Source organism: Pristis pectinata, chromosome 16 (genome assembly GCF_009764475.1).
Source record: "Pristis pectinata isolate sPriPec2 chromosome 16, sPriPec2.1.pri, whole genome shotgun sequence".
NCBI classification, from domain to species: Eukaryota; Metazoa; Chordata; class Chondrichthyes; order Rhinopristiformes; family Pristidae; genus Pristis; species Pristis pectinata.
In genome coordinates, this window is record NC_067420.1 from 6731360 (window position 1) to 6757993 (window position 26634).

The 26634-nt window shown below is 47.1% G+C and overlaps 1 protein-coding gene across 6 annotated transcripts in view; it reads left to right on the plus strand.

Annotated features, from left to right (window-relative positions):
- The window catches only part of LOC127578888 (protein TMEPAI-like), a 90450-nt gene that overhangs the window by 40503 nt on the left and 23313 nt on the right, over positions 1-26634 (plus strand). For 4 of the 6 annotated variants that reach the window (XM_052031428.1, XM_052031429.1, XM_052031430.1 and 1 more), the window contains exon 2: positions 19925-19999. The exons of the other annotated variants lie outside the window; for them this stretch is intronic. In XM_052031428.1, the coding sequence (XP_051887388.1) occupies positions 19925-19999 (75 nt within the window). The remainder of the gene's footprint in view (positions 1-19924; positions 20000-26634) is intronic. 6 annotated transcript variants of the gene reach the window in all.

Consider the following 26634-nt stretch of genomic DNA (forward strand, 5'->3'; position numbering starts at 1 on the left):
ACCACCTTTTAAATAAAGTAGCATTACCATGGTGACAAAACAGCTACCCCCCCCCCCCCCCCCCCCCCCCCATGAGCCCACTGCCCTTAATGTGAAGTAGAAGCTGTCCCTGCCGACAAGTGCTTCAGGGATTAGAACCTATTTGAGGAAGAGCGTCGTCAGCTCTGGACAGCAGTAGGGGGCAGTTACTCAGCCAGCTGTGTTTTCCTAAATTGGATAAGCATCTGTGTCACTTTCTGATTTTTGATGTTATTTCAGCTGGATTTTATAAATCAGTTTTTAAAATCCAAGTGGTTTTCTGCTGCTCCAACCCTTGCAGGTCATTGAAATTTACTACTCACAAGGAGACCATTCAGCCCTTGAACCCATGCTATCCTACCTGATCTTTATTTCCCAGCTTGTTGGTCTTTGGCCATGCATGATGCTATGTTAATGCATATCGAACTGCTTTGTAAATGGGATAGGTGGAGAAGGCGGGGGTTCCTGTTTTATTTTAAGATGGTGATTTCCAGAACTTGTTGCCCTTGTGTGGAAAAGAATTCTCACACCATAGACAGGAATGTGCAAGGCAGGCAGACAGATGCACACAACCTTTCTCAGCAACCTGAAACTTGTTTCCTAATTTTTATTCCCCCCCCCCCCCCACTCCTTGTGAAGTACCAACTCTGCTTCTCATTCCACAGACACTGACTTGCTGAGTATTGCCAGCATTTTCTGTCTGTTATATGATGTGCAATGTTTATTGTCTCTCTTTTCTTAGAGCAACACAGCAGGATGACTCGAACTATTGCCAATTTACTTTAACTATCCCTGGGTTAAGTAGAAACTATCCACATTATTGCTTTTCTCTTCCTGTCTCTCCTGATCAATTGTCCTATATCCTTTTTAATTGCAATTTTTTTAAAAAAATCAATAGAAAGGAATTGTTTGCTCTGCACCATATTCCACAAACTTCTAATCATTATTTTCCAAAAAAAAGTTAGGCACTTGGTTGTTTCAATGATTTAACATAACAAGACTTGCTGCTTTCCAAGCACTGCCTTAGTTATGGCAGAAAGGTGGGTATGACTAATGTTCCAGCATAGCAACAGATGGGGAAAAGCAGCATTGAATCAGAGAGCAGAAAATTCAGCAGTGGCGTGCCCAGCATGAAGTGACAAGAAGCTCTTGGCTGCCAAAATGCTTGGAGTAATGTTGTACCTTTCCGTTGCCCTGCAGGACTCCCAACAGCCTCTTGTCTGTTTCGTGTTCCTTCGAAATAAGATCTGGCATTTATAAAACAAAACACTGGTCATTGCCTAAAGAAATATTTTGCGCACTTTTTATTTCTCAATGGAATGCACATTCACTGTGAATTACAAAGGTAGTGATCCATCCGCTGCTAGCTAATGAGGTTCAGGCTAGGATTAGATTATTCTTCTTGACAACATTACAAGTATTTTAGTGTGCTTGAGCTTTGGGATTGTTTTAAGAACTGATAACATTGAACCAGAATGTTGAAGGAGGGAAATGATGGAATGAGAGTAAATTAGTGTGAAATATAAGATGGAAAATTGGGAGGGGTAAGAAAGTGTTCATCTTTTATCTTGCTGAACTCTTTCTTTTAACAAATGTGAGTCCCATTGAGATCAAGTCAAGGTTGTAGTGATGGTGTAGCAGTTAAGATGCTGGATCAACTAGGCAGACACTGAAGTTCAAATCTCTCAATGGTAGCAGTGAAGTTTGGGGGGGAAGGGGGGTTGTGGGGGGAGGGTTGAAGGCAAATAGTAACAGTGACCATAAAACTGCTGGATTGTGGTAAAACTGCTGGATTGTGCTTAAACTGCCATCTAGCTCACCAAATGTCCACCAGTTCTCTACTTCCTCAGGAGGCTAAAGAAATTTGGCACGTCCTCTGACACTCACCAACTTTTATTGATGCACCGTAGAAAGCATCCTATCTGGATGCATCATGGCATAGTATGGCAACTGCTCTGCCCAGGACCACAAGAAACTGGGCGGCACGGTAGCATAGCGGTTAGCATGGCGCTATTACAGTGCCAGCGATCGGGGTTCAATTCCCGTCGCTGTCTGTAAGGAGTTTGTACATTCTCCCATGTCTGCGTGGGTTTCCTCCAGGTGCTCCAGTTTCCTCCCACATTGCAAAGACGTACAAGTAGGTTAATTTGGGTTTAAAATAGGCGGCGTGGACTCATTGGGCCGAAAGGGCCTGTTACCATGCTGTAAATAAAATTTTTAAAAAAAGAGTTGTGGACACAGCCCAGCGCATCACGGAAACCAACCTCCCCTCCGTGGACTCTGTCTATACCTCTCGCTGCCTGGTGAAGCAGCCAGCATAATCAAAGACCCCACGCACCCGGATCATTCTCTCTTCTCTCCTCTCCCATCAGGAGCTTGAGGGCACATACCATCAGGCTCAAGGACAGCTTCTACCCCACGGTGATAAGACTATTGAACAGTTCCCTTATACAATGAGATGAACACGATCTACCTTGTTTGACCTTGCACCTTATTGTCTACCTGCGATGCGCTTCCCTGTAGCTGTGACACTTTACTCTGTACTCTGTTATTGTTTTTACCCTGTACTACCTCAATGCACTCTGTACTACCTCAATGAACTGTGTAATGAATTGACCTGTACAATCGGTATGCAAGACAAGTTTTTCACTGTACCTCAGTACAAGTGACAATAATAAACCAATACCAATTTTTGGCCACAGTTGATTGAAATGGCATAAAAGCCACTCTCATCAGAAGTTGGGTATGTTTTGTAAATGTTTTCACTGTAAACGGCGATAAATGTATCAGAAATTGTATAGAATCAGGAATCCAGTGACGATGAAGTGAACGACATTACTAAAGAAAAATTAAAGGGAGGGACTCTAAACAGGTCTAAGATCAGGAGAGCTGACACAATGAGAATTTGGTCATTTTATATGGGTGGCGATGGTGAGAGCAGAGAGGTATTTTTTCTGGCTGGTATATTGCTTCCTTGATGCTAGGACTGACTACTTTTGTGAACAGAGAACCTTCTGGGAGGTTAGGATGGGGGGGGGGTGCGGGAGGTTGAAGGGGGTGTGAGGGATGCAGGGAGGTACCTGTGGTGGAGGGGTTGTGGTCCATATTGGTACAAATGATTAAGTAGGAGAGATGGAGGTCCTACCGGCAGATTGGAGTGAGATTAGAGGCAAGACCTCAAAAGCAATATTTTCTGGATCGCAGGATCGGCCACAGCTGGAGTATTGAGTCCAGTTCAGGGTGCCAGAACTTGGGAAAGATGTGAAGGCTTTTGAGAAGGTGTGAAAGAGATTTACCAAAATGATCCTAGGGACCATTGTAAATCATTGCAATTTGTTCTCCATAGGGTAGTGTGCTCAATTGTTTTCGAACACGACTAATATTTTTTAGATGTTAAGGAGATCCAGGGATGTTGTGATGGGGTAGAAAAAGTAGATCAAGGTCCAGGATTGGCTGTATTGGATAATGGGATGAGCTCAAGGGGCAGATTGCCCTGCTCTTATGTTGTACAATGGATTCCAAAAGATTTTTGACAAGCTGACCTTGATGGTGATGGTGCCCATGCTGTTGCTTGCCTTTTGAGTGTCCTGAGCATCTCTACCTACCCCTTTCTCCATTGATCAGGCTTGTAAATCTCTCCCATATAGGGACCCTTTTTTTTAAATTAAAATTTTATTTACAGCATGGTAACAGGCCCTGCTGGCCCAGCAAGTCCGCGCCGCGCATTTTAAACCCAAATTAACCTACCCGTACGTCTTTGGAATGTGGGAGGAAACTGGAGCACCCGGAGGAAACCCACGCAGACATTGGAGAACGTACAAACTCCTTGCAGACAGCAATGGGAATCGAACCCCGATCGCTGGCGCTGTAATAGCGTTGCGCTAACCGCTGTGCTACCATGCCATGACTCCCGCAATTATACATCCATCCTTGGTGGGGTTTTCACTCTAGACTTGGTATTAGTTGAGACTTCCCAATTTCTGGGTCATATTTGATTGTTTCATGCACATTAGGAGCTTGATATTTGTAAAATGTGTATAGCTGGCTTCCAGTATTCAAGTTGAGTTTGTTGGCATGTACAGTGATGGAAAAACTTGCCTACAGCAGCAATTAGTGGATATTCCTTTGACCACTCCTTACATAGAACTCCCCACATTTTGGTTGGTCTTGCAGGTTAAAACTCTGATATTTTGTATAAACTGTTTTATAAGATCTGTAATCTGATGTGTTGAGGGTAGGGTGTGGCATACTTCATCTTTTCAAAATGCTTTTGAATAACCTGTTTATTTGACCAACCCTTTGGTTGTCTGAATTAACGTCTCGTGATGTGGCTTGATGTTAACTTTTGTTTGACAAGTCAGCTTGGGATGCTTTGCAAGGTTAAAGGCGCCATTTAAATGAATGCTGTAATTCCCAACCTTTTCTGTGGGATTGTTTCCAATCAGCAGTCCTGGCCATTCAAGGTCCGCACCTTACTGGCCATTCAAGGTCCGCACCTTACTGGCCAACATAAGTCGATCCACGTGTACAAGTGGATGTCTGGTTTGTGCCCTTGCAAAGAATTGTGCTGTCCAGCATTTTGTACGATACCCATAGGGCACTCTTTTTTTGAGTTGATTTATATACTGGCTTTACATTTTTTCTCCCCTGGGGAACAGTGAAAAAAGTAGTAGCCAAATCAGTCCTGATGCAGGCAGCTCCCCCTGAGCCAGTCTTCGGGACGAGCGCAGTGATTTTTTTTACAAAAAGCACCTTTTAAGTTCCTGCAGCTGAAACAGCATAAATGCAGCTCCTGCATGTAATGAGAAAACTGCAGCCTCTGCTTGCCTGAGTACTTTATCTGTTCTTTGTTACGACTGTCTAGACATGATGCAGGTTCTGCAGGTTTTACCTTTCTGCTGTTGATTAATTTGTTGTAAAGGAACCAGAGTCGATTCTACCCATTGAGCGACTCTGTCACTTACTCTCCCAGTCCAGCTTTGTGTGTGTCTGCTAGCCCCCATGCCCCTCATCCCTACCTCTTGTGTTCGGCATTTGGAAGGGAAAACAAGATTTTACAAGTAGGAGGTGTTTTGATGCAGGTATTCTGAGAACAAAATAAAATTAACCAATTGGGAGGATGAGTTTGGGTTTTGCTTGTGGGGAAGGTGGGTGAGAGGTCACCTTGAGGTGGAACAGAACTAAATGATGATGGTTGTCTCTTCTGAGTGGCAGTGTCTTCTCCCTGATATCCTTCTAATTGTTTCCTTTCCATAGAATTTTTCTCTGTTTGCACAAGGTCTTGTATATCCATCTACCTGAGATCTGGGCCAGTTGCAATTTATTATGGTAACTTTGAGTGCCTTGGTTGTCACCTTACTGCAAAAGGCAGTAATCCAGAGAGCAGAAATATTCCACACTGGAAACTGGAGTGGGGAGGTTCAGTGCACAAGACTTATTAGTCACATGTACACCGAAACACACAGTGAAATACATCTTTTGCATAGAGTGTTCTGGGGGCAGCCCGCAAGTGTCGCCACATTTCCGGCGCTAACATAGCATGCCCACAACTTCCTAACCTATACGTCTTTGAAATGTGGGAAGAAACCAGAGCACCCGGAGGAAACCCACGCAGACACAGAGAACGTACAAACTCCTTACGGACAGCGGCGGGAATTGAACCCGGGTCACTGGTGCTGTAATAGCATTAAGCTAACTGTTACACCACCGTGCCTGCCCCTTGGAGGAAGCACACCAGAAGGGCAGGTGAACAATGGGGAGTCTTCCACATGAAGTCTGTGCAATGTTTTTAAACACTAATCCTTCTACCAGAGCTCTCTGTGGTGTGGACAGTGAGCCAGTCTGTCCATGAGTGGTCCTCTGCAGCATGGTTTCTTGAACATTGTGAGGTTAGGGCTTGTACAATGAACCCTTCTGTGGTGCCGGGGATGGGACACTTGTGCGGTAGATAGCAGGGTTGTTGGAAAGGTAGTCATCCTAGGCCACTTCTGTTTGCCACACCCAAGTGCATGGAAAAGGACGTCATGGAGTCATACAGCACAGAAGGGGCCCTTCGGCCCACTGTGTTCATGCTACCCATTGTACCTATCTACGTTAATGCCATTTACCCCACATTAGGTCTGTAACCTCCTGTGCCATGGCGATTTCAGGTACTTGTCTAGATGCTGTCTAAATGTTCTCTCTGCCTGTACTGCCTCTTCAGGCAGCATGTTCCAGACTCCAACCACTGTGGGGGAGGGCAAGGGAGAATCCCCTCTTCGATTCCCTCAGAATCTCCGACTTCTCTCCTTAATCCTGTGGCCTCTTGTCTTGGATACCCGCACTAGGGGGATAAAATTATTCTTGCTACCTACCCTATCTATACCCCTCCATAACTTTTTGCATAGCTCGATCAGGTTCCCCACTCCTGACCCTTCCACTCCAAAGAAAACAAACCCAGTTTATCCAGTCTCTCCTAACTGAAACACTCCAAACCAGGCTGGTGAATCCCCTCTGCACCCCCTCTAGTACAGTCGCATCCTTCCCACAGTCTGGCGACCAGAGCTGGAACCTACAGCAAACTCCCAGCCATCCAACATCGATGGGGAATTGGGGGAGCCAGTTGCATGAAAATTTTGTCCAAAAAAAAATCACACACTAGTATTCAATGTGGAAACCTTTAAATTGCCAAACTATAGGTAATCTCCTTACCCTTTTAAATAAGACCGTAAGAGATGGGAGCGGAATTAGGCCATTCGGCCCAACGAGTCTGCTCTGCCATTCAATCATAGCTGACGTTTTTTCAACCCCATTTTCCCCTTAACCGCCTTACCAATCAAGAACCTATCAATCTCTGTCTTAAATACACCCAATGACTCAGCCTCCAAAGCCATCTGTGGCAACAGATTCCACAGATTCACCACCCTCTCACTGAAGAAATTCCTCCTCGTCTCAGTTTTAAAGGGACGTCCCTTCATTGTGAGGCTGTGCCCTCGGATCCTGGACACTCCTACTGATGGAAACATCCCCTCCATATCCACTCTATTTGGGCCTTTCAGTATTCCGTTGATTTCAATGAGATCCCCTACCTCATCCTTCTGAACTCCATCGAGTACAGATCCCGAATCATCAAACGCTCCTCAAGCATAACAATGTTTTACTCTGCAATTCTATATTTTAAGGCTAAACAGTGTTAATGTAAAGTACAGCAAAAGTAAGTCAAATAATAGTACCCACCATCACATAAAGTACCAAATCTTCAGAGGATGTTGCTGTTAATCGGCCTACAACTGTACTCCCCTTATGTAATACACTAAAAATGTTATTTCATAGTTATTTTGCAAAGTACTTGAAATAAAATTCACTTATTTAGGCTATGTATAAATTCTTACAGACAGCCTGGCTGGCTACCACTTAGCTGGGAGACAGCACATGAACATGATTGCAGAATTCCCATTTGTGTATTTGGGGAAAAAATTATGAAATTGCATAATATTTTTACATTTTTGCCAGTTGCATGAGAATTCTGGATCCTTTAATACAGGCACGGTAGTGTAGCAGTTAGCATAACACTATTACAGCACCAGCGACCCGGGTTCAATTCCAGCCACTGCCTGTAAGGAGTTTGTACGTTCTCCCCGTGTCTGCGTGGGTTTCCTCCGGGTGCTCTGGTTTCCTCCCACATTCCAAAGACGTACGGGTTAGGAAGCTGTGGGCATGCTATGTTGGCACCGGAAACATGGCGACAGTTGCAGGCTGCCTCCAGAGCACTATGCACATGATGCATTTCACTGTGTGTTTCGATGTACATGTGACTAATAAAGATATCTTAAACAAAAATCTAAACGGGAGTGGCAGAATCTATATGGTTTTATTCACACTTCTGAGTTTGAAGTAGCTCGTTTCAAACATTACAACGGCAGCTACATCTCTCGGGTGCCATCAGAACCTGTGAGATGTAGCTGCCATTGTAACGTCCGAAATGAGTGGTTTTGTGTACAGCGAGGCCCATAAACTGCAGTAGGAATACCCAGGTAATCAGTTTCGTGATGTTATACGAGTGATAACCAGGACATTGGGGAAGTTTCTCTTTGGTCATCTTTTGAAATATGTCTTTGCCCACAGATGGACAGGTGCCAAAGGGGCCTTACATAATGGCCTCATCCAGAAAATGACATTTCTGACAACGCAGCACTTCCCAAGTGCATCAAGTTGGGTAATATTGCAGTCCCTACCCCATATTTATGGCAAAGCATTTCGTAGTGTAATATGGTGTGAGAATGTTTTTATTTTGGTCGGTGATGTGATCAATAGCAATGAGGACTTCATATTTCCAAAGAACAAAAATCCATTGACTGAAGGCCTCCTGAACTTTGGTAATGAGAGAGATGCAAGAGGTCAGAAGTCCCAACGCCATTCAAGAAATGTCAGCAGATAATCCAGGCCGGATCACCATTGGGGAATTATCCTCTCGGATGAGTTGGTCAACTGTCCTCTCGGCCAGATGCAAAACCTTCCCTTGGAAGGAGAGTTGGGCGTTGTGTCAAAATATGTGGGTGAGTACTTCTCCCTCAGATGGTCTCAGCAGGATGAGCAGCACTGTAGCACGGCTAGTATAGATGCTGTCTCACAGCAACGGAGACCCTCGGAGTGCTGTCTGTGTGAAGTTCGCACGTTCTTCCTGTCACTATGCGACTTTCCTTCCGGGTGCTCCGGTTTCTTCCCACGTCCCAAAGACTTGTGGGGTGGTAGGTTAATTGTGCATGGGTGTGTGATAGAATCGGAGAGGGGGAGAATTTGAGGAGAATGGAAAATTAATGCAGTGCAAATGGGTGGCTGATAGTCAGTGTGGGCTCGATGGGCTGAAGGGCCTGTGCTGTATCTCTCTACAGCTCTGATGGAATAATCAGTTCTTTATCCGACTGTTGCTCTGGCTGCTGTATTCCCCAACATTGCAATGGCCGTCCCTCATTGGCTGGGAAGCCACCTTGGGCTGGTGGCGGAGTTGTAGACATTCAGGATCTTCTCTGTGTCGGCTGATGGAGCTTGGCGGAAACTGCGCAAAGTCTTCACTGTATGTGAAAAGCAGGGCTCTCAAACCCAGCTCATGTGACATCTGATTTGAAATGCCGCTGTCTTCAGTAGTGGGGAGGTACTCTTGGATCCCTGTAACTAGGCTTCCCGAATGATGGGTACAAGGCACGAAAGTGGGTGCCTTTTGCCTGGTAAAGGTCTACACCCCTGAAAGGCACTACCTTGTGGCAGTGTTGTGTGCTGCCTGTAATATGTCCCAAAGGAAAAGCATGTGTTTGGAATCTGCTTGAGACTGTTTAACAATGTTGTATAAATAGACCCAATACAACCTGGGGAGGAAGCGATGGGGACAGCTGTTGTATCGAAGCATCTCTTTCCTTTCTCTGTGGTTCAAATTCCCCCTAGTCAGTTTGGTTGATGCTTTAAAGACTATCTTTGGGGTAGGGGAGGGTGTAAAACAATTTATGACCAGCGTGCTCCCATTGCCTTTGCACCCCAACTCTGAGACGCTGATCCTTACTGCAGTAATGGTCCTGGGTCTTGCTTGAGCACACAGAAAATTACCACAGATGCTTTGTGGTTGAAGCCCCCGTGCAAGCTTGCAGAGGGCTGTCTCCACTCCGGGCACATACTGTACAGTGAGGCATTGTTGCTCTAACTGGGCATCAATGCTGGGGTATTCTGGTCTGAGTGGATCAGCCCACCAGCAGAAGCTGAAGGCTGACTAAAACCGTGAGAAGACACTCCAATACTGGCCATTGTATTTTAATGTCCCATCAAACAAAAATAATCTCTTTACATTTCAAGAGACAAATCTGGTGCCTGTACAACTGAAAGTGAACCTGCAAAGATTGCTGTCTAGAAATGTTCTGTGCTGAATAATTTCCAAAGTACCATAATATTAAATGTCCCGATCGCATCTCCCTTGCATTAGTCTTGACCCATTTAGAGGTAGACACCATATTGAACAACATTTCTGACATAAAAACAGAAAATGCCGGAAACACTCAGCAGGACAGACAGCATCTGGGAAGAGAAAAATGGTTCATGTCTCAGATCGATTATAGCCTTTCATCAGTTCTACCTAAAATTCTAATCCCTCTCTCCAAAGATACTGCTGGATCTACAGAGCATTTGCGGAAATCTGTTCTTATTTTAAATTTCCAGAATCTACAGTTTTCCTATTAGATCTCCAAGGTGTCCCTGGGTGGAACATCATGATCGATAATGGCCCACGCCTGATTTACTATGTTGAACAGACTCCCCAGCACTAAACAAGTGCATCTCCCACCTTCGGCTTAAATAGGGGAGGATTGCACTGTCAAAAATGCTGATTTTTAGGATGACACATTGAGCCAAGGGGACGTAATGGACCCAATTCCATTGCACAGCCCTTGTGGAGAGAAAGTCGCATCTCCTTACTGTGACTACCCGCGTGGTGTTGTGTGACAGTACTCCGAACAGATTTGATAGATCATAGCAGGGCATCCATGAGGCTTTGGACCATTGACAGCAGCAGAAACGTGTGCTGTGCAGCCTGCAAGCTCAGACCCTGGTGTGTATTTGGGATGATTCCTTGGAGCACAGAAGGATGTGTGAGAGCAGAACCAGGCATCAACCTGGTATCATCCTCTGCAGCTTTTAGTGTTGAAAAGCTGTGTGATATCACAACCTGCAGATCAGATCAAAACTTTTCCATCCTGCCTCATCCACTAATGAAGGGTGGTGGGCGATCAAGTGTCCAACACAAGTGGCTCCAAGTACGTTCTCATCCTCAATAATGGCAGGGCTCAAGAGTGTGAGTGCTAAAGAAAAGGAAGCGTTCACAGCTATGTTCAGCCAGGAGTGATGAGTGGATGATTCAACCTGGCTTCCCCACCATCTCAAGCCGGTCTTTAGCCAATTTGATTCCCTCCGCGTGTTGTCGAGAAACAACTGAGAACACGATACAGCAAGGACCCGGCAACGTCCTGGGAGCAACAACACAGTGCTGGAGGAACTGAGCGGGTCAGGCAGCATCTGTGGAGAGCAATGGACAGTCAACGTTCTGGGAGCACTTCTGAAGGCCTGCACTTCTGCCCAAGTTATTCCAGTTTCCTGCCAATGTGGAAAATTGCCCAGGTATGTTGTGATCACAAAAACATAGAATAAATCTGATCTGTCTACTTGCTGTCCAGTCAATCCATTCCCATTATCAACAAGCTGGTCACCATTGGTGCTATCAAGCAGCACTTACCAATAACCTGCTCACCAATGCCATTTGAATTTCATCAGGACCATTCTCTGCTCCATAGCTCATGGTCCAAACATGGATGAAGGAACCGAATTGGTGAGGTAACTGCCCTTGGCATCGGGGCAACATTTGACTGTGTGGAATGAAGGAGCCCTGGTTAAAATCTGAAGTCAACGGGCATCAAGGGGAAAACACTCCACAACAGTTGGAGTCGTACCTCACAACCGAGATGGTTGTGGTTGTTGAGGTCAATCATCTCAGCCCCAGGACATCACTGCAGGAGTTCCTCAGGCCAGTGTCCAAGGCCCTGTCATCTATAGCTGCTTCATCAGTGATCTTCCTTCCATTATATAAAGTCAAGTGGAGATGACACAATGTTCAATTCCATTTGCAACTCAGCAAATGAAGCAGCCCATGCCTGCATGCAGCAAGGTGTGGACAAGATTTAGGCATGGACCAATAAGTGATGAGTAATATTCGCAGCAAAGAATGTTAGCTACTGATGATCTCCAATGAAAGAGTCAACCCACCTATCCTTGGCAGTGGTAATGCCTTTTGAATACATGAGCTAGTTACACCAAACGCTTTGGCAGATCAGAGACTGGGTATCCTGTGACAAGTGATTTACTTCCTGACACCCCAGGCATATAAGAACACTTTCCCACCTCCCCCCCCACCCTCCCCCCCCCCCCCCCCCCCCCCCCCCCCAACCATCCCCTGGCGGGTAGCCCCAAGTCCACCATCCTGCCTCTGAAATCAGGGGTCCTTCATCATCACTAGGTCTAAATCCTGGAAATCCCTTCCCAACATCACTGTTGGGGGTACTTTCACCAGAAGTACTGCAGCAAGTTGACACCACTTTGTGCAAATAGCAGAAAAGGTATTAAATACCCTGATCCCAAAATTTCAATTTCAATGAAAATCCAAAGCCCAGCAGGGAAGTTTGCAAGCCTGGTTAATATTTATCATTGAACCAACTCACTAAAACCAGGTTTTTCTGGAAATTTATCTTGTTCATTTTGGGCTGTCTGCAAATTGGCTGCCGCACTTGTTAAAACATCTATTTCAGAAATACTACCTTGCCCGTGAAGCTCTGCAAGACATATCCAGGGTGTGAAACATGCTATGTAAATGCAGGTTTAATGCACTTGGCTGCACCTTTCCACCTGTCCTACTGTTGGGACAAACCTACATTAAAGCTGCATTAGTGCTACTGACACTGCAACCTGTTGGGAGTGTACAACACTGCAATCCCAAAGGAAGCTCCTGCCCTAAAATCGGCCTCGTGGGCTGAAAGGCATTCTACAGTTCTGGGTGGAATGAACGAGGTTGACAGTTTCCACTTGAAGGACAGATCGCCAAACATTTTGGTAATAAAGTAATGCAGGGATCCCATATAACCATAACAGAATGTAAAGGATCAGGGCAGATTGTTACTGCGACGGGGATCAGGGTCTAGGAGAATTCCGAACATCCATGCTCTTCTATTGCCAACACCCCAGAACTGACCTGAAGGACATTGATCTCCGATTGTTCATGCAGGTGGAAAGTCAATGGGCCACTAAAAATAATCGTGTGGCGAATTACCTTGTGGAACATTGCTGCTTAATGCTGGAAAGCTTTGACTGTGAGTTGGGGTCATTTGAATAACCCATTCAGATTCCCTCTCCAGTTTGTCGAGGGCAGGTGTGGCAAACACAAGGACGGGACAGGATGCGGAGCATTTGGAGGTGAGGTGATGCCTCTGAATTCTCCAGGTGAGTTGGCAACCTACCGCTCACAGTAACAGGCTATGTTAAACTAGTCAGTGTAACCGAGGTGTATGTGCTCTGGGCACCTCAGTCAGTGATACAGCCATCTTTGTAGACCTCATTTACTGAAACAATTGGTTACTTCTGTGACTCTCGCTGCAGGGTTTAATTTCTCCCTGTGCTGCAGTATAAAATCTGTGGGGTGTCAGCATCTTCACCAATTCTCCGTGTATGTCAGCAGACAGGGTAGGGCTCGGAAGTCCTTCAGGACGTCAGAGGTCGCGTTCACCTGAAAGCACTGAGCTTTCCGAAACTATCTGTCCCCAGTGATATTTCATCACTGACTTAGCAAGTTTCTTTTTTTTAAGAAGCAATATCAAGTTAATGGTGATTCTTATCTTGAATAAGAATGAATGATTGGATTGCAAGGTTCGCTGGTGGCTGGGCGGCTGTATCCTGTGTTTACAGAGTGCGATACCCAGCTTTTGAAGGCAGCCAGCATAATGTGTCTCTCTGGCTGATTGGGATATGCAGATAAACTGGGTGCAGAAGTGTTTGCTGGTCTTTGTGCTAGTGGTTAATTTTAGAACTGTTGCAGTAAGGTGACAGGTGTATTTTACCCCCTACTTATGTCCATTCCTCCTGCCCCATAAACACCCCTTCCCCCAGCTTAACATTGATGATTGGCTCTTGCACTGTTGCTATGTGGTAAAGAGAGAGAGAGACCTCAAGGGCCTTCATTGTGTGGTCTCTGAAGTGCGCCTAATGTGTGTTGTGTTGTCTGAGTTAAAGGCATTAATTAAAGCAGTTGCCATCATTGAGTAGGAAGACTTTGACATCAGGCAGGGGTAACTCCTAGAGTTAGCGCAATCCTCCAACTGCCCTCCCTCTTGCACCCCCCCCCCGCATCACACTCTAGAAGAGCAAAGCATAAAAAGGGGTTTGCATTTGATTTTGAAACGGCAGATGTCACTGGATGTGATGTTGGAAGGTTTTAACAAAAATAGCTCCCATTTAATATTTTTTCTTTTAATGGAACTGTCTTGTTTTTTTGCCCTTCATTCTTCAATTATGGCAAAAAATGCAGACTGCTCCCTCCTCCAGAAGGGCTTTGCTTTTTATTTGGGGGGGGGGTGGGTGGGGGAGGGGAAGGTCAACTAAAACCTCGAGGGGCTACGTCCAAAGGTTACAGGGCTCCTCTGACGTGGCAGGGCTTCAGCTGCTGAAAGGAGTTCTTGAGAAACTGCAGCATCTGTACACAAGAATGAAATAAAATGCACCAAAACACTACTGCAGTGAGGACAATACAAAGATAAAATTGTTGCGACTGCAATTTTTTTTCTCTCTTCTGCCACCTCCTCATTTCATGCTTCTAACAGCATTTCACTTTTGAGGGACTTGCAGTGATTTGTCTCACAAGAATAGGAACGTCTGCCAAATTCGCCTCCCTTCCACTTGTCAGTACTTTTTAACCATTTCCTGGGAGTTTATTTATGTAAAGAGTTTGCTGTTCCCTCTTGTCACATCCATTGTTCATATTTGCACACAAAACGGCAAGTGATGGGTGAGACAGGTCCTGGCTGCTGCTGAAGAGCAGTCTGAGTTTGTGCTCCCTTGTCCCATTCCTGTTTCCACAGCCTGTGTGCGGTGCTGGGTGAAGTGCATCAGACACCGGCAGAGTTCCGCTGTCTGCAGTATTACGTAGCAGCCTGGACGGACGGCTTGCTCAGCGAGGATTCCTCCAAATGCAGAGAAAGTCCACGTTGTCTTCCCTTCCCCCACCAACCAAAGCCCGTTGAATGAAGTGCACAACAGATTTCACTGTTCGAGGTTTTAAAGGGGCCTCATTCTCTTCTCTTCTGCCCGCACAATAGACAGACAGACATGCATGTGACAAATGTAGGTCAAAAGTGATCTGTTACTTCACATCTACATAAACAGTAGCCAGCTCTCACTGAAAGAAAGAGAGTCTCTGCTGCTCCAAGTTAATTCACTCAGCTCATTGAATAAAAAGAACGAGCCTTTTGTATCTGCTCTTGCACTGTCCGCCGTGATCTCCACAGAGAGCTGAGGGTTGTCAGTGTCTGACTCTCCCCTCTTGATGCGTACTACACTCTTTTCTCCTGCAACCTCAGCGTATTCTTGGACCTATAGTAGCCTTGTATTTTAAAATTAGTTTATCCAGAGGGCAATCTCAGCAGATGGAGTTGGGAAGCAGGATTCAATCCCTTCTGTAAGGGGGGGGGGGGGTTTCACTTCAGTTAACAGGGGAGGGTAGTGCAGGTTGGGTTTACTTCTGGCATATGGGATGCCCCCCTAACACATGCCCTCTCCCAACTGCAAGAAATTTATGGGGTGTAGTTCCTCTGGGCAATCTCACTGCACAGATAACAATCATAAAGACACCACATAGCATTGGAAATGAGCCCTTCAGCCCATCAAGTCTGCATCCAGTTACATTAACCCCATCTTACTCTATCCCCATTCCCATCAATTCCACCCCCCACCCCAAAATTCACACAGCACAGAAAAAGACTCCCTGCTGGCCATTAACTTCTTCACACAGAGGGTGGTGAGTACCTGGAATGAGCTGCCAGAGAAAGTGGTCGAGGCCAGGACAATTGCAGCATTTAAGAGGCATAGGTACATGGAGGGGAGGGGCTTGGAGGGTGGGCAACAGGGAGGATGCTGTGGTCAGTATGGAGCAGTTGGGCCGAAGAGCCTGTTTCTGTGCTGTATGACTCTATGAAGTCTCCATTTACACTAACCCCCACATTCCCATCAACTCCTCCCTGATTCTACCCCTCACCTACACACGCTAGGGGCAATTTACAACAGCCTGTTAATCTACCATCCTCCACGTCTTTGAGGTGTGGGAGGAAACCAGAGCTCCTGGGGGCAACCTATGCAGTCACAGGAAGAACATGGAAACTCTGCACACAGAGTGCCACACGTCAGGGTTCAACCTGGGTCACTGGAGCTCTATTGGTGTTTGGTTGCCAGTTGTATGTTAGGGCAGGTTCAAGTTTACTGTTAAGTACTTGCTGATACCTGAGATACGGATCGTGAGGAGGATCAGCTGGGCTCGTGTCACTTGGTCAACTTGTTCTCTGGAGACACGAGACTGCAGGTACTGGAAACGAGCAAAAAGCAAATCATTGGACCCACTGAGTTCTCCCAGTAGTTTGTTTCTGTGACCCGCTTCCTGGGCTTGTTTCACATGTCTGGGTACAGCCCGCTGGGTGACTTGAACGACTGAAACGAAGTGCTTGATGGGCAGTGATACTTGTTGGCTCTTTCCACGATGGCTCCTCTGGTCTAATAGCTCGTGTGTGTCCAAACACACAGAATAAACAGGGTGTCCAGCCGTAATAGTAACTGGATGGCTGCAGCAGTTCAGGGATGGATGGATAGGGAAAAATGAGGCATTATGTTTGGGGTGTCATTAAGGGTGCTGGTGAATGGTTGGCCCTCAACAGCTGGCCTGTACCCTATGGCAGGTTCCCTGCTTCCATCCCTGGACACCCTAGGAACCGTGACAACTCTGTTTCATACTGAACAACCATTTTTATCCCTTTGGTTTTTTTTTAACCCATCAACGAGACTGGGATCTGAGTGTTTTTAATTTGTAACCCAAATGTTAAATTTGTGACAGTCCCTTCGACCTTTCCCAAGAATGTAGACTTCCTATGTCCGCCACAAGCGATCTGCCAAAGGAACCCCAGCCGGTCGAGCAGCATCTGTGGGGAGGAAAGGGATTGTCGAAAACCCTGCATCAGGACCGGCCGAGCTCCTCCAGCAGATTGTTTGTTGCTCCAGATTCCAGCGTCTGTAGTCGCTCGTGTCTACTATTGCTATAGTCTCACTGAAGGAAAAGTCTGCAGCTTCAACCATTTGAGAGACTGAATTGCGAACAGGGTGGTCAATGGGCAGAATATTGCAGCAAATTCCAAAAGACTAGGAGATATTGCTGGTCTTTGATTGTCCATGGATCTAAATCCTAGCACTCCCTAGCCAGGAGAACTGTGGGAACACCTTCACCAGAGGGACTGCTGTGGTTCAGGAAGGTGGAAGTTGACCACCATCACTTCGAGGACAATTAGATGCGGACCAGACTGTGAGAGAATACATTTTGAAAGACAGGAGAAAAAGCACGAGGATCTGAGTGTGAGGGTTCATCAATTTTAATGTGGCAAAACAGCTGATACAGTACTGGGGTGTGTAGCTCCACACCAGCCAGGAGCTGTGACCTCAGTCCTGCTCTCCATCCACAGGCAAGCTCATACAGACAGGAGCAATGGACACTGTGTAGGTGGAACTGATTTCCCCACCCCCAGAAGGGTAGCCAGAGCCCACCAGCGAGGGCCAGGGGAAGGCTCGTGAAGGTAAAGTTCAGGTAGGACGGAGCTGGGACATTAAGGCAGAAGAGAAAAGCCAGCAGATAAGAATGGGCATTGTTGAACCATTATCCTTAACCAATTTAAAGCTGGCATCTCTGGTGGTGGGGCAGGATAAGGTAAGGGTGCTGCCCAAGGTGGGGTTGCTGGTTTGATGCTTGGTCCATGCTGAGTGAGCTGTCGGTGTTCCAATCACTGTCTAATATCTTTTGTTGGAGGAGTGGAATAGAATTGTCAATCACACTTCAGGCAGCAGAGAGATATTGAGGAAAGTCACTGCACTGCACTCATTGTCGTTACCCATTCTCTGAGACAAATTTACCTGACCAACTGTGCTTGGCGTACTTGACTATGCATTTATAAATAATGCATATTGAAGATGCTATGCAGTATGGTAATTGAATCCAGGTGAGTTAACCACATTGGCATCAGACATCAGGTGCTCACAGAACCTCGCGATTCAGTTGCTATTTCTCACTGTCTGGCATCTGTTCTATTGCGACAAACCCAAGGAAAAGATTTGCTTTCATAATCCACTGCAGGCTTTTTTTTTTGCAAATGTTTTATTTTGAAAGGCACTTCACCTCGCTGTCTACCAGTGTCATGTTTAATGATATTTTGGTTCCAAGGCATAGAATTGCAAGTCTCTTTTCTGCTTGCAAATGTGAAAAAGACTAGATTCTCTTTCCCCAAAGTGTACCTGGTTCCTCTCGGTGCCCTGTTGACCCACGGTCATCCCACCCCAATTCCTTTACTGTCACCATCCCTGTAATGGGTTGATAGCAAATAACAACTTCTGAGTTCTACGTCCCAACCAGTTTCTCAGGAGTGTTTTTTTTAATTGATTCTAAGCCACAGAAGTAATGGCAAGATGATGAAAATGTGGGTCAAAAGTTGGATGTTAAAAGAATATTGGAGGAGGAGCAATAGTGGAGTGGTTTTGTTTTTCCAGAACTCTGGGCCCTGACAACTGGAGGCATGCCCCCTGTACTACAGCCTTGAACGCTGGGGGTCCTGTGGCACTACAGCCTTGAACACTGGGGGTCCTGTGGCACTACAGCCTTGAACGCTGGGGGTCCTGTGGCACTACAGCCTTGAACGCTGAGGGTCCTGTGGCACTACAGCCTTGAACGCTGGGGGTCCTGTGGCACTACAGCCTTGAACGCTGGGGGTCCTGTGGCACTACAGCCTTGAACGCTGGGGGTCCTGTGGCACTACAGCCTTGAACGCTGGGGGTCCTGTGGCACTACAGCCTTGAACGCTGGGGGTCCTGTGGCACTACAGCCTTGAACGCTGGGGGTCCTGTGGCACTACAGCCTTGAACGCTGGGGGTCCTGTGGCACTACAGCCTTGAACGCTGGGGGTCCTGTGGCACTACAGCCTTGAACGCTGGGGGTCCTGTGGCACTACAGCCTTGAACGCTGGGGGTCCTGTGGCACTACAGCCTTGAACGCTGGGGGTCCTGTGGCACTACAGCCTTGAACGCTGGGGGTCCTGTGGCACTACAGCCTTGAACGCTGGGGGTCCTGTGGCACTACAGCCTTGAACGCTGGGGGTCCTGTGGCACTACAGCCTTGAACGCTGGGGGTCCTGTGGCACTACAGCCTTGAACGCTGGGGGTCCTGTGGCACTACAGCCTTGAACGCTGGGGGTCCTGTGGCACTACAGCCTTGAACGCTGGGGGTCCTGTGGCACTACAGCCTTGAACGCTGGGGGTCCTGTGGCACTACAGCCTTGAACGCTGGGGGTCCTGTGGCACTACAGCCTTGAACGCTGGGGGTCCTGTGGCACTACAGCCTTGAACGCTGGGGGTCCTGTGGCACTACAGCCTTGAACGCTGGGGGTCCTGTGGCACTACAGCCTTGAACGCTGGGGGTCCTGTGGCACTACAGCCTTGAACGCTGGGGGTCCTGTGGCACTACAGCCTTGAACGCTGGGGGTCCTGTGGCACTACAGCCTTGAACGCTGGGGGTCCTGTGGCACTACAGCCTTGAACGCTGGGGGTCCTGTGGCACTACAGCCTTGAACGCTGGGGGTCCTGTGGCACTACAGCCTTGAACGCTGGGGGTCCTGTGGCACTACAGCCTTGAACGCTGGGGGTCCTGTGGCACTACAGCCTTGAACGCTGGGGGTCCTGTGGCACTACAGCCTTGAACGCTGGGGGTCCTGTGGCACTACAGCCTTGAACGCTGGGGGTCCTGTGGCACTACAGCCTTGAACGCTGGGGGTCCTGTGGCACTACAGCCTTGAACGCTGGGGGTCCTGTGGCACTACAGCCTTGAACGCTGGGGGTCCTGTGGCACTACAGCCTTGAACGCTGGGGGTCCTGTGGCACTACAGCCTTGATTATTGGAGACCAGTTTTGGCAGAGTTGCAGCGATTCACGTGAACGGTAGGGATAGTGGAGATAACAACCGGTGACACTGCTGGAGTATTAAAGCCTGTTTTATTTCATATTTTATGGAACCAAATTTGTTATCTTCTGATCTACCTTTCCTTTCTAATAAATGCAGAATCGAATTTGCTACCACGTGGAGAGGTTGAAGCTAATAGCACAGATAAACACATGAGGGAGGAAGGAAATAGAGGTATGTGCAGATGGGGGTTAGATGAAGAGAGCTGGGAAGAGACTGGTTGGGAGCAAAAGTGACAACATAGACCATTCGAGCTGGCTGGCTGTTTCTATGTTGTGCATTTTGTGTAGATCGAGAACACTTGCCACCACTCGATTGTTGTGGATTTGAGCAGACACTGAAGGCACCTTGCAGTAAAATGGCCCAGCAATCCTTGTGTTGTACCCCAAGCACCAGGGGCCAATTCATGACCCTTTCCCACTTAGTTCTGGTCAACTCAGGCTGGCAGAGGAGAGGAATAAAAATCATGACCAGACTCTTCCCATTCATTACTTCAAGCTGATTATCATCAACTTGCATCATTCAAAGTATCCATGTCTTTAAGATACTTTTTTAGAAATAGTCCATTTCATTTTCACCATCTATCATCGAGTAAATTCATCCAAATGCTCAATTTGTGCATTTCTTTTGTTTTTACGGTCATAGCTTATATCTGTGTAGTTGTGTCCATTGATGACCCAGAGTACTCAATGCAGTTGGACAAATCGATGTACAGTAAAGCAGCAGGGATTCTGTTTACAGGCACGTACCATAAACAGCAAAGAAGTGAGTGGCTGGATCATTTTTTTTTCTTTTGCTGGTGATGCATTTCAGAGATGTAAAGAAATGCCGTAGCACTCTCTGCAGAGCAAGGGGTTCATGTGGTGTCCTTACCATTGTCATCAGAACACGAGGAGGACTCCCTCACCATCTGTAGAGTGTCTGGGGACAATGATGATATCTATCTGAATTCCATCAGCAGAGCAGGGCTGAAGCAATGTGGGAGGTTTTTGTTTCCACAACCTCCCGAGCACTTCACAGTTGAAGTGTTGTCACTGTTGTAGAGTAAGAAATGCAGCATTAAATTTAATCTTCCATAAACCTGTGAGACTGTGACCAGGAGTTTTGAGCGCACCACCCAGAGATCTGAGCACACCATCCAAAGCCTTCAGTGTTGTATGGAGGATCAGTGGGAAAACCTTTTTGGATAAGATGTTAATCTGAACACTAACCTTGGATGGAAAAGATCCTATTTGGTAGGAAGCACGGGATATCTGTAGGGTATCCTGGACAGTATTTATCCTTGTTTATCATCTCTGGGATCTTGCTGTGTGCAGGTTGCAGTTAAGAGAGTATTTATCAGTTGTCTTGGTCCTATCTGTGATTATTGGAAGACGTGAGGTAAATGTTGTTCTCTGGCACTACACAAGCCCAGAGCATCCCTTCCATGTCAAAGTGAGCCCGAGTGCAATCCCAGACTGGTTTCCCTGGCATGTTGCTCCTCACGGCTTGTAGTGTGGGTGATGGAATCCAGACACCACCACAGATCCCCCCAGAAATGAAGCAATGAGCCAGGTCTGACCTGACCGTCTGAAGAAGCACGGTGTTCTTGCGTTACAGGAATTAGCATGTGGGGCAAGCTGGCTGTGTAGGTAAAACCTTCTCCCTTCTGGGATTGAGCAATGAGTGGTGGCATTAGATAATTGGGTTGGGGATTACGCAAGACAAGTTTTTCACTGTACTTCGGTGCAAGTGACAATAGTAAACCAATATCAATAGAATCATGGGGTGTAGAATGGGCCAAGTGCCAGTAAATGGGATTAGGGTAGGTGGGTACTTGGTGGTAAGCAGGGATGTGATGGACCAAAGGGTCTGTTTCTGTGCTGTACAGCTCTGTGGTTCTATTTCCCACACTGAGACCATCGCATCAGTGTCAGTCGAGAACCAGCCACCCAATGTAATACCTTCCCCCTCAGAGACTAGGTCTGTAGCTCTGCAGGTCATGGCTTACACATCCAGGCACTGTTCAAGTGCAGTGAGAGTTTCTGCCTGTCCCATAGTTCCAGGCAATGAGCTCCAGACACCCGCTGCATCTTTTAGTTTTTTTAAATGTGTCTTCCCTTCCCTCTAATCCTACCAATCACTTCATACCTGTGCCCCCCCCTTTCAGCTAAGCGGATAAGAAGTCCTTCCTAGTCGCTCTCCCTTGACCCCTCTTGCCCATAACCACCTCAAAGTGTAGGAGGAACATCACAGGTGGTGTTGAAAACCTCCAGGCTGTGCTCCGAGAGAGCACGGAGGCTCTGCGTGAGCAGCGGAAGGGGTGAACCACCTCTCAAACTACACACCCACCCACCTCCTGCCCCATCCATGGAAGCATCTGCACCTTCCCACAGTAGCCTCATTAGTTTACCCACAAAACCCGAGGGATTGCCTAAGATGATCGAGGACCCTCATAATTAATTTTTAATTTAACACCTTAATTATGTTCCCTGTCAACCTCCTCTAAAAAGGAAACAATCCCGGCCTGTCCAAACCTTCACAGCTACAGTTTTCCTAAGCTGGTGGCACCTTTAGAAATCTCTACCCCCTTCTCCAGCGGGATCACGTCACTCCTGTAATGGGGTGACCAGAACTGTGTGGCGTACGCCTCTAGTGCTCTTAAGAATTTTTACCTGAACTGTTATAATTGGGAACAGGAATGACGAGTTCTAACTTTGACCTGAGCATTTTACGGTCTGGTGGGGGAGAGAGGTTAAGAATTTTTTTTTGGACTGAATATATTCTGCATTCCTCCATATTCCCAACTTCTTCACTGCAATTAAAATACAAACCAGTAAAATTGTCATCCTGGAGTTTATTTTTTTTTAAAGAAAAGACTGAAATGGCTGATGCTATTTTCTATGAGAGTTACCACCCAGTGATAATCCACCCCTGTGGTACCTGTACAGGACTGGTTGATGTGCACTAAAGCAACCCTCACCATGATGAGAAAATATATACTGTGACTATTATAAAGCTATGTTCTGTCCTGTCATGAGTTAATAAATTGTTGGTGCTGCATGTTATTGGCAAGTAAAATTCCATTCTCACCAGCCCTAGCAGGGCATAATGTTCCCCAGAGCCACTTTACCCTGCTTTTGTGAGACCTCCTGAAGCCTTCACTCTAATGCAACGAGCTGATCGGAGGAAGCTGCCGCTCGGGGAGAGAGGATAAATGAATCTGTGGGCCCAGCCAAAAGTGAGTCAGCAGGGAGCTGATCGTCAGAATGTAAATGAGCTCGCTCCACTGCCGCGCCACATAGAAAGCTGTCATTAGCCCAGATTAGATTTTCATAAAATTCAGACAGTTTAAGGTTTTAATACCTGATATTTGCACACTGCCCAGTGAGAGCAGAGTAATGGGATAGTTTAGGAAAGGACTTGCATTGCTGCTGTTTGGAATAACATTTTTAATGTTTTGAGCACCCATCAGCCATTGAAAGCCACAGCCTGCTTTAAGGGTGGGTGGGGCTGGAAGCTGATCTCTCTCCTCCTCCTCTCTCTCTCTCTCTCCTTCCTTCTCCTCTCTTTCCCCCTCTCTCTCTCTCTCTCCTTCCTTCTCCTCTCTTTCCCCCTCTCTCTCTCCCTTTCTTCTCTCTCTCTCTCCCTTTCTTCTCTCTCTCTCTCCCTTTCTTCTCTCTCTCTCTCCCTTTCTTCTCTCTCTCTCTCCCTTTCTTCTCTCTCTCTCTCTCCCTTTCTTCTCTCTCTCTCTCTCCCTTTCTTCTCTCTCTCTCTCTCCCTTTCTTCTCTCTCTCTCTCCCTTTCTGCTCTCTCTCTCTCTCCCTTTCTGCTCTCTCTCTCTCTCCCTTTCTGCTCTCTCTCTCTCTCCCTTTCTGCTCTCTCTCTCTCTCCCTTTCTGCTCTCTCTCTCCCTTTCTTCTCTCTCTCTCTCCCTTTCTTCTCTCTCTCTCTCTCCCTTTCTTCTCTCTCTCTCTCTCTCCCTTTCTTCTCTCTCTCTCTCTCCCTTTCTTCTCTCTCTCTCTCCCTTTCTGCTCTCTCTCTCCCTTTCTGCTCTCTCTCTCTCTCCCTTTCTGCTCTCTCTCTCTCTCCCTTTCTGCTCTCTCTCTCCCTTTCTTCTCTCTCTCTCTCCCTTTCTTCTCTCTCTCTCTCTCTCCCTTCTCTCTCTCTCTCTCCCTTTCTTCTCTCTCTCTCTCCCTTTCTTCTCTCTCTCTCTCTCCCTTTCTTCTCTCTCTCTCTCTCTCCCTTTCTTCTCTCTCTCTCTCTCTCCCTTTCTTCTCTCTCTCTCTCTCTCCCTTTCTTCTCTCTCTCTCTCTCCCTTTCTTCTCTCTCTCCCTTTCTTCTCTCTCTCTCTCTCCCTTTCTTCTCTCTCTCTCTCTCCCTTTCTTCTCTCTCTCTCTCTCCCTTTCTTCTCTCTCTCTCCCTCTCCCTTTCTTCTCTCTCTCTCTCTCCCTTTCTTCTCTCTCTCTCTCTCTCTCTCCCTTTCTTCTCTCTCTCTCTCTCTCTCTCCCTTTCTTCTCTCTCTCTCTCTCTCTCCCTTTCTTCTCTCTCTCTCTCTCTCTCCCTTTCTTCTCTCTCTCTCTCTCCCTTTCTTCTCTCTCTCTCTCCCTTTCTTCTCTCTCTCTCTCTCTCCCTTTCTTCTCTCTCTCTCTCTCTCTCCCTTTCTTCTCTCTCTCTCTCTCTCTCTCCCTTTCTTCTCTCTCTCTCTCTCTCTCCCTTTCTTCTCTCTCTCTCTCTCTCTCCCTTTCTTCTCTCTCTCTCTCTCCCTTTCTTCTCTCTCTCTCTCTCTCCCTTTCTTCTCTCTCTCTCTCTCTCCCTTTCTTCTCTCTCTCTCTCTCTCCCTTTCTTCTCTCTCTCTCTCTCTCCCTTTCTTCTCTCTCTCTCTCTCTCCCTTTCTTTTCTCTCTCTCTCTCTCTCCCTTTCTTCTCTCTCTCTCTCTCTCCCTTTCTTCTCTCTCTCTCTCTCTCTCCCTTTCTTCTCTCTCTCTCTCCCTTTCTTCTCTCTCTCTCTCCCTTTCTTCTCTCTCTCTCTCTCTCCCTTTCTTCTCTCTCTCTCTCTCCCTTTCTTCTCTCTCTCTCTCTCTCCCTTTCTTCTCTCTCTCTCCCTTTCTTCTCTCTCTCTCTCTCCCTTTCTTCTCTCTCTCTCTCTCTCTCCCTTTCTTCTCTCTCTCTCTCTCTCCCTTTCTTCTCTCTCTCTCTCTCTCTCCCTTTCTTCTCTCTCTCTCTCTCTCTCCCTTTCTTCTCTCTCTCTCTCTCTCCCTTTCTTCTCTCTCTCTCTCTCTCCCTTTCTTCTCTCTCTCTCCCTTTCTTCTCTCTCTCTCCCTTTCTTCTCTCTCTCCCCCTTTCTTCTCTCTCTCTCCCTTTCTTCTCTCTCTCTCTCTCTCTCCCCCTTTCTTCTCTCTCCCCCTTTCTTCTCTCTCTCTCTCTCTCTCTCCCCCTTTCTTCTCTCTCTCTCTCTCTCTCCCCCTTTCTTCTCTCTCCCCCTTTCTTCTCTCTCTCTCTCTCTCTCCCCCTTTCTTCTCTCTCTCTCTCTCTCTCCCCCCTTCTCTCTCTCTCTCTCTCTCTCTCCCTTTCTTCTCTCTCTCTCTCTCTCTCCCCCTTTCTTCTTCTCTCTCTCTCTCTCCCCCTTTCTTCTCTCTCCCCCTTTCTTCTCTCTCCCCCTTTCTTCTCTCTCCCCCTTTCTTCTCTCTCCCCCTTTCTTCTCTCTCCCCCTTTCTTCTCTCTCCCCCTTTCTTCTCTCTCCCCCTTTCTTCTCTCTCCCCCTTTCTTCTCTCTCCCCCTTTCTTCTCTCTCCCCCTTTCTTCTCTCTCCCCCTTTCTTCTCTCTCCCCCTTTCTTCTCTCTCCCCCTTTCTTCTCTCTCCCCCTTTCTTCTCTCTCCCCCTTTCTTCTCTCTCTCTCTCTCTCTCTCCCCCCCCCGTCTCTCTACAGTAAGTCTGGGCAGTGAAATTGTCGGCAAGTGCCCGTCTTTAGGAAGAGGATGAAAGGAAACACATTTGATGACAACAGCTTGCTGAAAGCTCTGAGTGTTTATTAAGCTGCATTTGTCTTCCTCTCCCTCCCAGACCCGTTCCTCGATTTCAAACGTCATAGATCATCGTAGGGGTGAGCGCTCTGGAGCCAAACCTTCTGAGATGCAGCTGTCCTTGCCCACCCTGAACACTGGCGCATTTCACACTCCATGGCCGCAGCTTGTTGGGCTTATTAAACCGACAGGCCAGGATCGCAGCTTCCATTCCCACCTCTCGTCACTGCCAAACTGAAGGGATGGCAGGGATAAATGTCAATGGTAGGGATTGGAAACAATAAGACTTCAGTCCTTGGGTCACCTGGCAGCTGAAAGAGCTTGTGTGTAAAACGAACCAATAGGCAGCAGGTTGGTGGTGAGGTGGAATGATCTATGGATAAGTTAAATTCAAACCATCCTGGTAGGGTTAGTCATGGTTGCAAAAGATGGGTGATGCAGGCTTGAGCGCATTTCCTAAAATGGCCCATCTCTGTAGATTAGCAGTGGAAGTGGGGAGGGGAATGTGGTTGACCTTGGATTGCAATCAACCTGGCTTCTGTCCCACTGGACAGTGTGGACTGAGTACCCGGTGTGGTTGGAAATCTCGCTGTAAGCCATTCCATGCAGAACATTCACCCAAGCAAGAAAACTGGGTCCCTGGTGCTTGTGCAGAAGCCGTAGGTGAGAAAATAAATGATTTGGTTTCTGGGAATTCTGGAGGAAGTGAACAGCATCTTGGTTTTAATGAGTTTGTGGTTTGTGTACAACTTGCTCTCTCACACACAAGCCCATCCCCTTTCTATAAACACTGACTGATGAGAGCAATC